This window comes from Protopterus annectens, chromosome 9.part0 (assembly GCF_019279795.1).
Source record: "Protopterus annectens isolate FY-2018-M chromosome 9.part0, PAN1.0, whole genome shotgun sequence".
Taxonomy (NCBI): Eukaryota; Metazoa; Chordata; order Ceratodontiformes; family Protopteridae; genus Protopterus; species Protopterus annectens.
The window spans coordinates 153,760,138-153,777,924 of record NC_056743.1 but is presented as its reverse complement, the minus strand read 5'-3'; the positions used below and the strand labels follow the sequence as shown (position 1 = coordinate 153,777,924).

The 17,787-nt window shown below is 41.6% G+C and overlaps 1 protein-coding gene across 2 annotated transcripts in view; it reads left to right on the top strand.

Annotated features, from left to right (window-relative positions):
• Positions 1 to 17,249, top strand: part of LOC122810859 (high choriolytic enzyme 1-like) — a 200,410-nt gene extending 183,161 nt beyond the window's left edge. The window contains exons 8-9 of one of the 2 annotated variants that reach the window (XM_044082410.1): positions 1,871 to 1,995; positions 16,950 to 17,249. In XM_044082410.1, coding sequence (XP_043938345.1) covers positions 1,871 to 1,995; positions 16,950 to 16,951 — 127 coding nt within the window. In that variant the 3' untranslated portion in view covers positions 16,952 to 17,249. Of the gene's footprint in view, positions 1 to 1,870; positions 2,004 to 16,949 lie in introns of those variants that run through there. The other variant, XM_044082409.1, reaches the window with a different exon arrangement.
• The last annotated feature ends 538 nt before the right edge of the window (positions 17,250 to 17,787 follow it).

The window sequence follows — 17,787 nt, the reverse complement described above, 5'->3', positions numbered from 1 at the left end:
TGGGCCAGTGAATTGGTGCAAGAGTAGTTTTCCCAGCTGATGGAGAGGTAGTTGAAGTCACCTAGTATTAGAGAGTTGGATTGGATCTTAATAGTTTCCAGGGTGCATAGGAATGTGAAGTGAGAGTCTTGGGACATGGTTGGGAACCTATAGCAGGCTACAACCTGAATCGCCATTGTTAGTTTACCTGGAGTATCTCAGATGCGTTATGCTGGGCTATTAGTCTGGAGGTGTATATAGAGACCACTGCCTTTGGAGCTTCAGTCCATGTTCTGGGGCTGAAAGGTGTGAAATGAGTTATGGCCTGGCAGCACAGGAGTGCTTTCTGCAGCTTTAAACCAGGTCTCCGTTACAGCACAAATGTTGATGTTCTCCATTTTGAGGAGTGCTTCAAGCAATTGCATCTTGAGATTTAGAATTTTAGCGTTGAGCAGTATGACCCTCAGATTGCATTTATTTATAGCTGTTACATAGCTGTTGCAGTGGTAATTTGGTACCCACAGTAGTGGTGCTGCGGTAGCGTTGTCGCCTCACAGTAAGATGCTGTCCAGTTCGATTCTCAGCTAGAGTGTCTTCTGCGTGGAGACATGCATGAATGGGTGTACCTTCGTTGAAGGTTGTGCATCAGGGCTGGTAACTCTGCATGTAAAAATCAACTACCAATCATTAGCAGACCGGAGTTCCGCTGTGGCGACCCCTAACCAGGAAAAGCCGAAAGACACAACAACAACAGTGGTAATTTGGTCTTTGGAACACCACCTAAAAAAGGCACTATAGGGGTAGCAAAAGCCTCAGCCAGTACCCAGAAACCCAGGGGTGACAGAAGCAGGCCATCTCTGGCAAAACATTGAGGTCTGTCAATCATGTCATCGTATGCTTTGCTCATTAAGAAGAATGTTATCTTGTTAATTGTTAATTCTCTGACACCGCCATTTATGTCAACATAGCAACATAGTATCATGGAGGAGAACAAGCATTCAAATCTAGGACGAACCCTTAGTATGTGAAGATAACCTTCTTAATGAGCCAATCATATGTGTTTATAGCTTGATGTTACCAACTCTTGCATTACTGTTGAAACTAACACCAGAAAAATAAATGTGCTGTGGTAACCAGCAGGTTGGAAATTTGTTTCAATGGACAGTGAATTGAGAAGGCTAGTAGTTTAGCTTATGGTCTTTGTCAATGATAAGCTTGGGAATACTTAAGGCTGGAGCAAGTGGACAACATGTGAATGTGATATTTCCTTTAGAGTACTACCGAAATTAATAGACTTTGTGTCAAACTGATTTTCGAGTAATTGAACATATATTAGACATTTGGGATTCGACTTTCTCTTCTTTTTAATTTTGATATAAACATGTTAAAAAACAGGACTACTTATTTACAAGTCTTTTTTTTATTATAGCCAAATAGCTTTCATGCAATGAATGATCTAAAGCAGATAAAGTAGCATTTTTCTGTCATATTTTATGAAATACCAAATTCCATCACCCCATCATTTAGCTTTAGGTGATGATTGTTAATACAAATATTTGGGAAGGAGAGTCAGGAGACCGTTATTTACCCTAACATTACAGGCTGATTATATAGTATTGTTAACATTTTTCAGATCTATTCTAAAAAAGCACAATATGTATCCAGAAGGTGTTATTCACGGTAGAAAATATTACAGTTAAGAGAATGTATTTCATTTTTAGGCATATATATAAAAGGGCGACACCGGTTACCTGTCATTGACAGTGGTTTTCTACATGATATTTCTATATAAGCCTTGTATAACCTCAGGAAATGGATATTCTCTTTAAAATAATTGTTTGATTTGAGCTCTGGACAGATATTAACCACGAAATGTAACTGATTATTTCAGGTTTTACTTCTCTGCCAATGGACAACCAACTATTTTACCTAAACCAAACCCAGATGTACCAATAGGACAACGATTTGGCCTAAGCTGTACAGACATAAAGAAGATCGTCACGCTCTATAAATGCTGTAAGTGACTTTTGTTTTTTTTTTTCTTACAGACACGTTAATGTTTGCAGTGAGGTAAGGAGAATAATGAGGTGCTCTTATGAACAGAATATGATTTCTAATGAAATCATGTCAAATTCCACATGAACAGAATATGATTTCTAATGAAATCATGTCAAATTCCACATGAACAGAATATGATTTCTAATGAAATCATGTCAAATTCCAGTAATATACATGGACACAGAAAGATAAACGTGCATGCAAGATTTTGTGCCATTGCACGTTTACATACAAGTAAGCATTATTAGCAATCTATTTTGTTGGAAATTATTTGTAGAATGTGTTTTGTCCATAACAACTACATATCCAGTAAACAAAGAAACATTTATTTTAATGAGGAACTCACATATTCATCCAAATGTTGGTTACCTGCAAGGCTGAAAAATGATTTTTATATAAGATATGGAACACGTAACTTCATTTACAGAGCTCTCCAACATGGGCTTGGATGTGCTGTGTACTGAAGAAAGGTTTGTGCTTCATAGCTGTGATACACTACAGTGAAAAGTATACTTAAATATCCAAATAGTGACATATTGTACATCTAAGCATATAGATGTGCTTAGTTATTTTCCAGTGTGGAAAATGGAACGCTGCTAAAAATATGCAAGCCAACTACAGTGGAGCAGAGCAACAAATAAACCTTAGAACAAGGGAATATCAGCTATCAAGAACCTCATGAGACTGGAAGGCAGCAGGTTGATCAAGTTGGCACATGCAGAAACAATCCGCAGCAAGTGCCACATACTAATGATTTAAAGCACAGTGTCACCATCTTTTCTCTGGTGTCCAGTCAGCTGGGCACTTATTGGTTCCATGAAAAGGAAGGAAAAGGAAATATAGGACAGCTGGAAATGGAGAAAAAATAGCAAGTGGAGTTACACATAGAAGGTAAGTTTAAAGGGAATGCAGATGGGGAAGTAAGGCACATATTTGAGGAAGGTTTGGTATCCTATTTTATATACTGAGAGAGAAGGGATAATGGAAAAGGTGATAAGAAAACAGGATATGCAAAGGTAGGGAAGAATAGTTAGCAGGGACACACATACACCTCTACAGTCAAATGGGGTTAGATGTCCATACAGTGGGAGGAGACTGGGGCTGGATATAGACAAACAGGGTGTGGATAAATGATAATAAGGGCAACATACAAAGGGTAGGCTGTGGCACAATTGGAAGGTGTACACTTATCTATGGAAAGTATGGGATGCAGGCAGCATGTGGGCTGTTGACTGGCCAAAATGGATGTTATTGAGACCCATCAAACAACTGAGATGGGTCTGATTAACCAATGCCAGTGGCCATGCCCTTTTCTCATGTCCAAAGACAGGGAACTGCGATCTACTCCAGATGGAACAAGGTAATGGCTACTCAGTGAGTCACTGTCCTGAAACCTCCTCCTCCTCCACCATCTTCCACTCTGTCTTGATCAACCACTACAGCTGGCATCAGTCTAATTGCCTATGAGAGGTCAGAGTCTCCATCAAGGCACTCCCAGCCCTCTCCCCCCACTACAGATACAACCACAGGTGAACCAAGGGTATATGGTGGCTGCCACTCCTGTGTCATATTGATGTCATATTATCCTGCAGGAAGGAGATCATGCGGGGAGGTGACATAAGTGAAGATGTGCCTCAAATTATACAATGTATCTAAGACAAGTCAGTGGGTAATACACAAACTAAATACACTTTGCCAAAAGTCTTTGCTGTTGTTTCCTGTAGTAGCTATTATAGTTTGTCTCTCACTCTGCCTATGGTAAAAGACAAAGGGGCATAGCAGACTTCACACATAGGTGTAGGTGAGATATAGACAACAATGCAAACAATGTAAGTCCAAGATAGTAGAATCCTGGAAAAGTGACAATAACTTCACAAGTCAGTCACAGGCCATGTGTTAGTGCAGGATAGCAGAAGTCTGACATGGTGTCCGCAGCTCAACAAGTAAGCCATAGTCCCACATACATGTAAGCATACCTCTCAACTTCTTAGCACAAGAAATCTGGACAGGGCCTAAAATAATTGCTCTTATAGTCTTAGAAAGTTGCTACAATAACAGATTGTGTGCTAGCATGCATTTTCGAAGGATGTAAAGTCTGAAACTCAAATGTGTGTCATTATTTAATAATCTCAGTCCTCAGTGAGTTGCCAGAAAACCACTAATTTTATGAGGAACATATCAAAAATCTGGACATTTTGTGAAAATCTGCACAGCTGAGACATATGCATGTAAGTGTAGGCTAGCAGAATAGTGTCCACAGCTTCACAGGTGAACAGATACACAGTATCACACAACATGCAGCAGTGCCACAATAGACATACCAGCTACAGACACACCAAAATGCCAGTCCCTTACAATAGCCTACCTGGTGAGTCCTGGAATATGTCAGAGGAAATAGCCATTATTGGGTACACTGCTCTGAATAACAGTAAAAACACAGTTTAAAATTACAGTTAGAAGTATTTGCGACTCATACTGTTTTTCAAACATTAAGAGCATTCCTGCCTAGCACCTGCTTCCCATGGTCAGAGATCTTCAAGGTGGTGATCACCATCAGGTGCAGGTCATCATACCAGTGCGTGCTTTGCTCAGCTGTAGTCCGTACCTCGTCCATGACAAACCAGGCATCCACCTTCCCACGTGGATCCACAAAGGGTTCCAGCAGATGCTCCCTGATATAGTTCTAAAAGAGAAAGAACATGATTTTTCTTTCTGTAGCACAGCAGGCAGGCAATCCCAGTGGGGCATTAGCACTGGCCAGCATTGTCGTGAATATCCTGAAAAAAAGATTGTTCTTTTATAAAGAACAATGTGGTAGCCTGAGGTTCACACAATAATGTGGTTTCAGAATTTGGAACAGCACAGCCCAGCACTGCCTTGATGCACAGCACATGTGCATCTGCAAGCATTCTGCATGTACCCACATACATGAAATATCACTGACATTTATTATTTGTTTACCAGAAAAGTCCAACTTGGAACAAAGCCAATTTTCAGCAGAAGCTCAGGGGGATATGCTCCAGATGCATGTTTTTGTACCATAGGAGGAAACTGGAGCACCCAGAGAAAACCCACACAAATGCGTGGAGGACATGCAGACTCCACACAGAAGGCACCCCAGCTGAGAATCCAACCAGAGAACCTCTTGCTGTGAGGTGACAACACTACCACTGCACCACTGTGCCAGCCTCTGTGACATATGATGATAATTTACCAAGCACTTTCCTGCAATATAACAATTAGTTTCAGAGGTTCACTAGGCTGTTGATCTATACAGATCCTTAGAAGCCTAGCCATGCATTCCCAAGCTGTTTTTAGATCTTGTATTTTAAGTAATAAAATACATAAACCTAGGGCCCTTGTAAGTACAAATACTCCAGAGCCGGGCAGAAATGTACATATTATTCCTATCCATAAGGGACAAAGATATCAAACTAGGGTGAACTTGTGGTTTCCCATTCATTTGTCCAGATTAATCTTGAATAGAGTAAGATATGTACTTTGCTGTATATCCTGAGAAAGACAATTACAGGGAGGTGGTATTTTCTATCCCTCCGACATGTTCTATTTAAGTTACAGAAGGGATTAAGTACTGTTGAGTAAATGTTTATGCCACCATTGGACTTCTGGATGTGCAGTAGATCCAAAAGAATGGGATTGGTTGAGGCTCTGTAAGTCAGCTAGAGATCACTACCCTGTAAGATGCTGAGAAGAGGGACAAGGCTTTCAAACAGTGAGTGTAGCTTTTATGGTTTAGACCTTTAATTTTCTTGGTTAGAAAGCATTGTTGTCATTCATACTTTGTCACGTGTTTGGACTGGTACATACCAAGTGAGGCATTATACTCAGTGATTGGCCTAATAAGTACAAAATACAGGGGAATGATCGCATCTCTAGACCTGGATGCCATACCCTTTCAAATAAACTGCACAGTTATAACGGAATTTCTTACAATATTGGATACATGGTGAACAAAGTTCCCAGGCTATTAACCACTGGACCAGTTTTCAGGGGTGTAATGTCAGTTTAATTGTTACATGTGACATCATGCTTGCTGAAGGACTATATATTTTTTGGCATTTAGTTTTAGGCCATGGTTTTAACACCAGCTGTTTATTTGGATCAGGCCATCTTGGAAGATCTTCTTAGTGTCTTTTTGGCAGTTATCATGCAACCAAGTTGACAGTCATCTGTGGACTTGGCCAGCAATAAACCCTTAACATTAGCTTTGATATCCAAGAAGTAAATGCCAAAGAGGAGTGGCCTGATCACTGAACCCCGGAGTACATTAGTGACAGGTTTTTGGAGGAAGTAAAGCTACCCACCCCAATTTCCTGGATTTAATTAGTGATCCAGTTTACTATCTAGCAAGTTACATAGGGATTTTACATTTAGGATTATATGCAACCAGCTTTGCCAACTACATCTAAATGTGGGATAGTGCCAGATATCTCTGCAAGGAACAGATAGGCAGTGTGCACTGATTTTCCCTCATCCATTGTTGTAGTAACCTTCTTGAAGAAGTCAACCAGGTTATCTAGCCAGGATCTGCCCATAATAAAATTGAACTAGCTTGTATCTATAGTCTGTAAGTTATTGTTGTAGCGTTGTTTATTAATTGCATAATTATCCTTTCCCTAGCCTTCCTGATGAGACCAGTTAGACTTATGAGCACATAATTACTTAGGCCCAATGATGCCCCACCTTTCTTCTGGAGTTGACTGTTGCCATTTTCCAGTCACACAGTGCAAAGCCTGTTTACAGGCTTATATTGAATAACTTCTTTAGTTTTGGCAGGTCCTGTTTCAGATTGGTCAGTAGGCATCTTGTTATGTTATGTTATGTTATGTTATGTTATGTTATGTTATGTTATGTTATGTTATGTTATGTTATGTTATGTTATGTTGTGTTGTGTTGTGTTGTGTTGTGTTGTGTTGTGTTGTGTTGTGTTGTGGAGTGTTGTGTTGTGGAGTGTTGTGTTGTGGTGTGTTGTGTTGCTGTGTGTTGTGGTGTGTTGTGTTGCTGAGTGTGTTGTTGCTGAGTGTTGCTGTGTGTTGTTGCTGAGTGTTGTGCGTTGTGTGTTGTTGTTGTTGTTGGGTGTTGTGGTGAGAGAGGGGAGGTTATGTTGAACAAAAGTTATCTGCCAATAGAGTGGTATGTCCTTTTGTCAGAGCATGAGATATTATTTAGTATTAGCAATGCAGAGTGCTAAGCATAGTTTCGGAAGTTTCTAACATAGTTAAAAAAGACTTTGTGCTTATTTTACCTCATGTCTAGCATTGGTTGATTTGATCAGATTCTGGAGTTCCCTGTTAAATTTGGCAAGAGCATTTTGGCATCTCGAGAGATGCATTTATTTTTACATTAAATGACAATTTTTCTTTTGTTGTTGGGTGTTTATATTTGGATTCCATCATAAGGATTTGTTTCTAAATCTGCTTTGTATTTATTTCAGATGGAGACAGCTGCATCCATAGTAATTACATGTGCACAGAATGTGATGGTAAAGGGATTCTGCATATGCAAAAGGGTTGTTGGGTTTGAAAACTATGTTGAATTTAACCAAGTCATTTCTCAGTTTTCATAAATTAACTTTAGCATAATCTCTGAATACCAACTAATTAGGGGATGCTTCCTTTCTCAAGCGTATGGTGACTGTGACTGTTTTATGGCTCAGTTTGTCTGTGGAGGAAGTTACAGTTGGTTCTCAACAATATGGGATAGGTCTGTTCACCACCATGTCCAGGCTTTTGTCACCCCTATTTAGGCTGCTGACTAGCCGATCCAGAAAGTTTGTACTTATTAAATCCAGAATATCTGGACATATGTGCTAGCAGATATACAAGTCCACTATTGTTGGAGGGATGGTTGAAGTCCCTTAAGATAGTAAAGTTTGGCCGAATGTATAGAAACTCTGTACATGTCAAGTATGAGGTATGAGCCAGGGGGGACATAGATGTATTTGGTTATGATGTGATAAAGGCTTTAGTTAATGATGAGATGGACATGGAGGAGTTCCAGTTTGCTATCATGTCTAATGAGTTCAGAGGTGATATTTTGTTTAAAGAATATGGTGACACCCCTGCCTTTGTTGCTTTCATCTAGTGTGGTGGGTCTGGATATGTGGAAGGCCCTGAAACGTTGCACTGATGGGGTGCTGTCAATGGTCCTGAACCAGGTTTCTGTGAAGATGTATACATTAGTACATTTCAGGTAGGGAGTGCCTGTAGGAAGTGGAGGGTTTTTTTTTTTTTTTTTTTTTTTTTTTGTTAATGCTCCTAGCATTGAACAGCAGTACCTTTATGTTACCTGAATCCTGTTCTGTTATGTTTTAAGCTACTGAAGACTGACATTGCCTGGACAAGGCACTATGGGGGATGGGGTGGACAAGATCTTTGCCAATATACAAAAGCCTTGACAAGATAGGTATGGGCCACCCCTGGCAAAGCAGTTAGGACTGTCTACCATCTCCTCCCAGGCTAATATGTATTGGACCCCTTTCAAATGACAACAGAAACTAATTCAATTGTTGAAATTAATAATCTTTTTTTTTTGTATTGCGGTATCATTTTTGGTGAAATTAAAATGCTGCACAATGTGTTTCATATCTGCCTCATACTCATATTCCAAGAGCTCCATCACGTCTCTCTTCATATGTTCCAGGGCAGTATATCTCAAATTATTTACATCCATGAACAGTATGACTGTATCATATGTATACTTGTGGTGGAAGGACATGAATGCATGCACAATGTGGTGAATCCTGGCAACTGGCATCAACTAATTGTGACCCTGTCTTTGCAGAGCCTAGAGAGTGATACATCAGTGTGTCTCACTATGGTGTCACCTACAACTAGGATACTGGATTGTGTGGAGGTTGGATTTGGGCTTTTGTCTTGACACAATGCAACTCTTTTGGATGTATGTTTCATCGTGAGTGTTGTAGGTGTTGTGTGTTTTATGAGATTAGTGAGCATACTTATTTCTTCTGTTACATTTAGGAGGCCTTTCTGGTTTATGTATGTTAGTTATTTTTAACACCCTCAGCATGTGCAGGAATATGTGTTTAATATGAGCAGTGTGTGATTTGTTTATAATGGTGTTTTGGTCTGTCCTTATTTGTACTGGTTCTGTGTCACAGCTTTGACTCCAGTAACATTGCATAGCTACATCTCTAATAAACTGTTTTAGTCTGCACCTCCCTGGACTACATGAAAAGAGACATAGAGGAGCTCTCTGAGCATGTAGCCCAGGCCGGTATGACCCTGACCTTGAGTAGCATCTTACCCTCACCAAGAATGATGCCACAATATGAAGACAAGATGATCAATTTCAACAATTGGCTTAAGTGTTGGTGTCATTCAAAGGGGATCCAATGCCTGTCAGCCTGGGATAACATGCTCGACAAGCCACGATGCTTCACTAGGGACGGCTTGCACCTGTCATCCCTGGGCTTTCGGATATTGGCAAAGGCTCTTGCTACCCCCATAGTGCCTTTTCTAGGCAAGGCTTAAAAGACAAACCTACCTCCATAGGTATCACAAGGGATAAGAAACTAAGAGTAATACTACTCAATGCCAGAAGTCTAAACCTCAAGATGCACGCACTCGAAACTCTCCTTAGCATGGAGAACATAGATATCTGTGCAGTAACAGAAACCTGGTTCAAGGCTCCTGAGGACACCCCAGCACTACCAGGTTATACCTCATACCATGCTTTTCAGCCCCAAAACTTGGACCGAACCACAAAAGGAGGGGGAGTATCAATATTCGTCAAAGATACCCACACCTCCAGGTTGGTGGCACAGCACGAAGCATCAGAGACTATCCATGTGCAACTAACTGTGGGTAAAACTGCCTTCCAGTTTATAGCCTGCTACAGACCACCCTCCCAAACACAGGAACCCCACTTGGCCTTCTTGAGAATACTGGAAAATATGAAGGTCTCTCCAAACACCATTATATTGGGCGACTTCAACTACCCAAACATAGACTGGGAGCATTACTCTAGCTCCAACACTCTAGCCCAAAGGTTCCTAGAATTTATAAACTCAAATGCTATGGAACAACTTGTTACCACTCCCACAAGAGGGGACCTGATCATCACCAACATGGGGACACTATGCTCCAGACCAGAAGTGTATCCCTCACTGGTAAGATCAGACCATAAATTAATCTCACTGGATATTCACATCCCGACCCCACCCCCTGCCCAGAAAACCACAGTGAAAAACTTCTCTAAAGCAAATTTCACATGCCTCAAAACTGAGGCAAAATCCTTCAAAGCCCCCGGGCCTGTGGAAAATATGGCCCAGACCGCAGAATCTTTTATAAATGCATTCTATGAACACCTTCAGGAATGCATGGATCATGCAATCCCAAATAAAACCAAGACCCAATCCTCCAAAGGCAGACATCCTGTCTGGTGCACCCCAGCCATAAACAAACTATACAACAGAAGGAGGAAGCTACTACATGATAGAGCAAAATCCCAAAAAGGGAAGGCATTTCTGATCAGTATTAGCAAAAAACTATGGGCACTCATAAAATCGTCTAAGGCCAGCTTCAAGAGAAAAATTGCACAGGACACTAAGGATAATCACAAGGCTTTCTTTAGTTATGTTAGGAACCTGGGTGGGAATTCCCAGATATGCTCAGAATTAGTCCAAAATGACAAAAAATACACCGAGCCCACAGACATTGCCAACATCCTAGCAGACAGGTTCATTGCAAACTTCTCCCCCCTCTCCCCACCAAAAGGGCAAATATCTATCCCAACAGAGTGCTGCCCCCCTGACATCTCAGATGCTCAGGTAAGAGCTGCCCTCTCCAAAGCAAAAAACACAGCATCAATGGGACCAGATAGTGTCCCGGGTTGCGTCCTACATGAACTCCAAGAAGAGCTAAACCCAAACATAAAACTACTGTTCAATCTTAGCCTTACTACAGGATACATACCCAAAGAGTGGCGTACACCAACAGTGGTCCCTCTCCACAAAGGTGGTGCCTCAACGGATCCTGGAAACTATCGCCCCATAAGCCTGACTAGCTTGGTCTGCAAAGCTATGGAAAGGATCATCATGGACCTCATAAATAAAGATATTGGGGACCTACAGACACTGGATCCTACCCAGTTTGGCTTTGTTAAGGGCAGATCCTGCCTCTTAAACCTGGTCGATTTCTTTGAAACAGTCACCAAGGCCATTGACGAGGAGAAGGTGGTCCACACAGCCTACCTGGACCTCGCAAAAGCCTTCAATACAATACTCCACTTGGGCATTATAGATAAGCTCACCAGCTTAAATATAAACCCCTATGTCACTAGATGGGTTGCAAACTGGCTCAAGGACAGAACCCACATGGTTAGAATTGCTGGAGCCACGTCAGATTCCAAACCAGTTACAAGTGGCGTCCCACAAGGCTCAGTCCTGGGACCTCTCTTGTTCGGTATATATTTCTCGGCGGTACAGGCCAACACAGAAGGACTGTGGCTGACCAAGTTCACAGATGACTGCAAACTGGGCGCCATAATCAACTCTCCAGCCGACACAAGCATCCTCCAAAAGGGCCTCATAGAAACAGACAACTGGTGCCAGAGCCATGGCCTTAAGCTAAACGCCAAAAAGTGTATAGTCATCCCCTTTGGCAAAAACAAAGTGCCCACAAATTACCACATAGGTGGTAATCCATTAAGTACAGAAGAAGTCATTAGGGACCTGGGGACCCAAGTTGATAGCAATCTCTCATTTGACAACCACGTGGCCAAAGTGGTTAGAAAAACATTTTATATAGCCCACCTAATCATGAAGGGATTCATATCTAGATCAGGGGAGGTCATCGTACCTCTTTACTCATCCCTCATCAGGCCCATAATTGAGTACAATGCCCCTTTTGGGATGTACCTTACCAGACACCTGCAGCAACTGGAAAGACCCCAAAAGTACCTCACCAAGAGGATCAAAGGGCTCAAACAGATGCCATATGCTGCCCAGTTAAAGAAACTCCAGCTCTACTCAGTGGCATACCGCCTGTTCAGAGGCGATCTGTGCCTGACGTATAAAGCCATTTCCAACCCGGAATTAATGGACATGCTGCACCTCAGAAAATCCAAATCCCATCGAGCTACGCGCTCGAGAGACTTGAACCTCAGCACTGAAATAAATAGGACATGCTGGAGGGACAGATTCATAACCCAGAGGCTCCCTTCACTCTGGAATAAAATCCCAGTCCAGGTTAGGCAGAGTCCCACATTGACTCTCTTCAAGAGGAATCCTGATGAGTGGATGGGAGATCGTAGGTTTACCCCAGCTATCACTTCTGTGTCACTGTTAGACAGAGGCACAGTATACTAACCTCAAAAAAAGGCATAGCAAAATTAATTTAAAATGGGTGGCGAAAGCCAAACACACTCTGGCTAGGCTTATAAATGCCCTAGGGCAGATAGCCTAGTATGAACCTATGAACCTATGAAGAAGTAGGTGGCTGCCAGCAAACATGAGGCAATTGCTGCATTGTCTCAGAATGCTCATTTCAACCAATCTGGCTACATGGCAGTTGGAAAGTGCAAAACTGTGGTTCCAGATGCTTACAGTACGGCAAAAGAAAGAGCATCACCTGTGAGGTCTGGGGTAGCTACAAACTTCAACACTGAATCACTTTTGTTAGAGGTAACATAATAATCATAGACCATACTAGTACAGCTATGCAGACAAAGCATAATAGCTGATAATGCAAATAGAAGTAAATGAGAGAACAGCAAATAATTTTATTCACAGATTAGCAATAGTAGCATGTTATCATGGTAAAAAAAATAAATTTGGACAACTTAGAAGTATGTGAGTGGTCAAGTGTGATATATCATAAAGTTTGCCATATGTAACTGTTACTTCATACTGTTTCATGTCATTTGTTTACCCAAAGTTGATCATGTTTGCTATGGTTGTATGTTAATTCTGAAACAAAATGTTTTTTGGCAAAAAATGTGTTCAGTATTTCCAAGGCTGGACTTCTTCCCCACTGATATTCAGAAATGTAGCACATAAATTTCTGGATTCCAATGCTTCTAAATTACCCTGCAGCAAGAGAATTCTTAGTGGCTAAAGTTGGACCATTTATAAACTACAAGTTATACTTCCCTGCATCTAATCAAATAAAATAACTAAACAAAATAATTGTACTCTCTTTTGTAAATACATTTAATCACTTCTAAGTTCATATATTATTTTGAATGCTAGTCAGAATCCTCATTAAAAAAACAGAAAAACTATGAATGCCCTTACAGCCTTCATGAGGTATTTCACTACATTCTAGAAGGATCTGTAAAACAATATGCAACTTCCTGAAGTGAGGCATTTGCCTATTTAAAAATATTCACCCATTATGACACATAAGTCACTCCAAGGCAAGTACAAATATGACTCAATCATTGTCCTTGCTGGTGTGAATGACCTGAGATGTACCTCCCTAGACTACATGAAAAGAGACATAGAGGAGCTCTCTGAGCATGTAGCCCAGGCCGGTATGACCCTGACCTTGAGTAGCATCTTACCCTCACCAAGAATGATGCCACAATATGAAGACAAGATGATCAATTTCAACAATTGGCTTAAGTATTGGTGTCATTCAAAGGGGATCCAATGCCTGTCAGACTGGGATGACATGCTCGACAAGCCACGATGCTTCGGTAGGGACGGCTTGCACCTGTCACCCGTGGGCTTTCGGATATTGGCAAAGGCTCTTGCTACTCCCATAGTGCCTTTTTTAGGCAAGGCTCAAAAGACAAACCCACCACCATAGGTATCACAAGGGATAAGAAAAGTAATGCTACTCAACGCCAGAAGTCTAAACCTCAAGATGCACGCACTTGAAACTCTCCTTAGCATGGAGAACATTGATATCTGTGCGGTAACAGAAACCTGGTTCAAGGCTCCTAAGAGCACCCCAGCACTACCAGGTAATACCTCATACCATGCTTTTCGGCTCCAAAACTTGGACCAAACCACAAAAGGAAGGGGAGTATCAATATTCGTCAAAGATACCCACACCTCCAGGTTGGTGGCACAGCACGAAGCATCAGAGACTATCCATGTGCAACTAACAGTGGGTAAAACTACCTTCCAGTTTATAGCCTGCTACAGACCACCCTCCCAAACCCAGGAACCCCACTTGGCCTTCCTGAGAACACTGGAAAATATGAAGGTCTCTCCAAACACCATTATATTGGGTGACTTCAACTACCGAAACATAGACTGGGAGCATTACTCTAGCTCCAACACCCTAGCCCAAAGGTTCCTAGAATTTATAAACTCAAATACTATGGAACAACTAGTTACCACTCCCACAAGAGGGGAAAACATACTGGACCTGATCATCACCAACATGGGGACTCTATGCTCCAGACCAGAAGTGTATCCCTCACTGGTAAGATCAGACCATAAACTAATCTCACTGGATATTCACATCCCGACCCCACCCCCTGCCCAGAAAACCACAGTGAAAAACTTCTCTAAAGCAAATTTCACAGTCCTCAAAACCGAGGTGGAATCCTTCAAAGCCCCCGGGCCTGTGGAAAATATGGCCCAGACCACAGAATCCTTTATAAATGCATTCTATGAACACCTTCAGGAATGCATGGATCATGCAATCCCAAATAAAACCAAGACCCAATCCTCCAAAGGCAGACGTCCTGTCTGGTGGACCCCAGCCATAAACAAACTATACAATAGAAGGAGGAAGCTGCTACATGATAGAGCAAAATCCCAAAAAGGGAAGGCATCTCTGATCAGTATTAGCAAAAAACTACGGGCACTCATAAAATCGTCTAAGGCCAGCTTCGAGAGAAAAATTGCACAGGACACTAAGGATAATCACAAGGCTTTCTTTAGTTATGTTAGGAACCTGGGTGGGAATTCCCAGATATGCTCAGAATTAGTCCAAAATGACAAAAAATACACCGAACCCACAGACATTGCCAACATCCTAGCTGACAGGTTCAGTGCAAACTCCCCCTCACCTCCCCACCAAAAGGGCAAATATCTATCCCAGCAGAGTGCTGGCTCCCTGACATCTCAGATGCTCAGGTAAGAGCCGTCCTCTCCAAAGCAAAAAACACAGCATCAATGGAACCAGACGGTGTTCCTGGCTGCATCCTACATGAACTTCAAGAAGAGCTAAACCCAAACATAAAACTACTGTTCAATCTCAGCCTAACTACAGGATATGTACCCAAAGAGTGGCGTACAGCAACAATGGTCCCTCTCCACAAAAGTGGTGCCTCAACGGATCTTGGAAACTAAGCCTGACTAGCTTGGTCTGCAAAGCTATGGAAAGGATCATCATGACCTCATAAATAAAGATATTGGGGACCTACAGACACTGGATCCTACCTAGTTCAGCTTTGTTAAGGGCAGATCCTTCCTCTTAAACCTGGTCAATTTCTTTGAAACAGTCACCAAGGCCATTGACGAGGGGAAGGTGGTCCACACAGCCTACCTGGACCTCACAAAAGCCTTCGATACAATACCCCACTCTGGCATTATAGATAAGCTCACCAGCTTAAATATAAACCTCTATGTCACTAGATGGGTTGCAAACTGGCTCAAGGACAGAACCCACATGGTTAGAATTGCTGGAGCCATGTCAGACTTCAAACCAGTTACAAGTGGCATCCCACAAGGCTCAGTCCTGGGACCTCTCTTGTTTGGTATATATTTCTCAGAGGTACAAGCCAACATGGAAGGACTGTGGCTGACCAAGTTCGCATATGACTGCAAACTGGGCACCATAATCGACTCTCCAGCCGACACAAGCATCCTCCAAAAGGGCCTCATAGAAACAGACAACTGGTGCCAGAGCCATGGCCTCAAGCTAAATGCCAAAAACTGTATAGTCATCCCCTTTGGCAAAAACAAAGTGCCCACAAATTACCACATAGGTGGTAATCCATTAAGTACAGAAGAAGTAATTAGGGACCTGGGGACCCAAGTTGATAGCAATCTCTCATTTGACAACCACATGGCCAAAGTGGTTAGAAAAACATTTTATATAGCCCACCTAATCATGAAGGGATTCACATCTAGATCAGGGGAGGTCATCGTGCCTCTTTACTCATCCCTCATTAGGCCCATAATTGAGTACAATGCCACTTTTGGGATGTACCTTACCAGACACCTGCAGCAACTGGAAAGACCCCAAAAGTACCTCACCAAGAGGATCAAAGGGCTCAAACAGATGCCATATGCTGCCCGGTTAAAGAAACTCCAGCTCTACTCAGTGGCATACCGCCTGCTCAGAGGCGATCTGTGCCTAGCGTATAAAGCCATGTCCAACCCGGAATTAATGGACATGCTGCACCTCAGAAAATCCAAATCCCATCGAGCTGCACGCTCGAGTGACTTGAACCTCAGCACTAAAATAAATAGGACATGCTGCAGGGACAGATTCATAACCCAGAGGCTCCCTTCACTCTGGAATAAAATCCCAGTCCAGGTTAGGCAGAGTCCCTCATTGACTCTCTTCAAGAGGAATCTTGATGAGTGGATGGGAGATCGTAGGCTTACCCAGGGTACCACTTCTGTGTCACTGTTAGACAGAGGCACAGTATACTAACCTCGAAAAAGGGCATAGCAAAATTAATTTAAAATGGGTGGCGAAAGCCAAACACACTCTGGCTAGGCTTATAAATGCCCTAGGACGGATAGCCTAGTATGAACCTATGAACCTATGAACATCTATTCTAAGGATTGCTTTCAAATCTGATTTTTTATGTCTGTTTTACTAAAAGCTCTATGTCCATAATAAAAATATACATCTACATGAATGCAGTCACATAGTTCTATTAAATAAACCTTTTTCTATATTCTGCAACTGTTTTACGCATGTTAGATAACAGAATTTTTTCTGTTTTATTTACAGGAATACCCTGATATCACGGGTAACAAACTGAGCTATCTCTTGGAATGCAATGGGCGCTACTAGCAAGGCTTTCAGTAATAACCAGAAAGTCAAGCTTCATGCGTCTGGGAGGTGTACTTGAGCAGAAAGATTGGATTTTTTTAAGACTAATGGAAATTACCACTTATTTCTGTATTATTTTATCACTTTAATTTGCAAACTGATATTCTTGTATAGCCTATACACAGATATTGTCTCATTTCTTTGTTTTAATAAATGTTATTGGAATCAAAAAATGAAGAAATAAAATGAATGAAATATCAATACATACCTCATTTATTTTGCATTTCTAAATCAATGTGAATGTTAACAGGCCTTTAATAAGAGTGTGTTAACACTAGGTACAATCTTCAGGATGATATTCATACTCCTGGAATTCCCATATGTGCAATGGCAGTTGTTGAAAAGTGGCACTGTTCCTGGATGTAAACATGCTCAGTGTAGACAAACAGCGCTGATTTTATGAAATGTCATCCCAGTGACAAAATACCCACATCAACTTCAAGCATTTTAACTAGCATAACATTTGGAAAAACTACTGTAGTTATGTGTGGAACAGACTTTATGTGTGAAAGTCATGAATGCTTTGAGTAAATTTTACTAGGCAGCTGTGTGCCTGCGTCTGCATGTATGTCTTGAGATCTTCTGTGAGAAGCTGCTATGAGCACCACTGTCCTGCAGTTAATTCAAACTGCTTTAAAGTTTTATCTATTCACTGTAAAGGATGTTGTTATATGGACACCATGACTGGGCTTTTATATGGTTGGAAAGGAAAAATACAGGAAGGATGCAAGCAAGG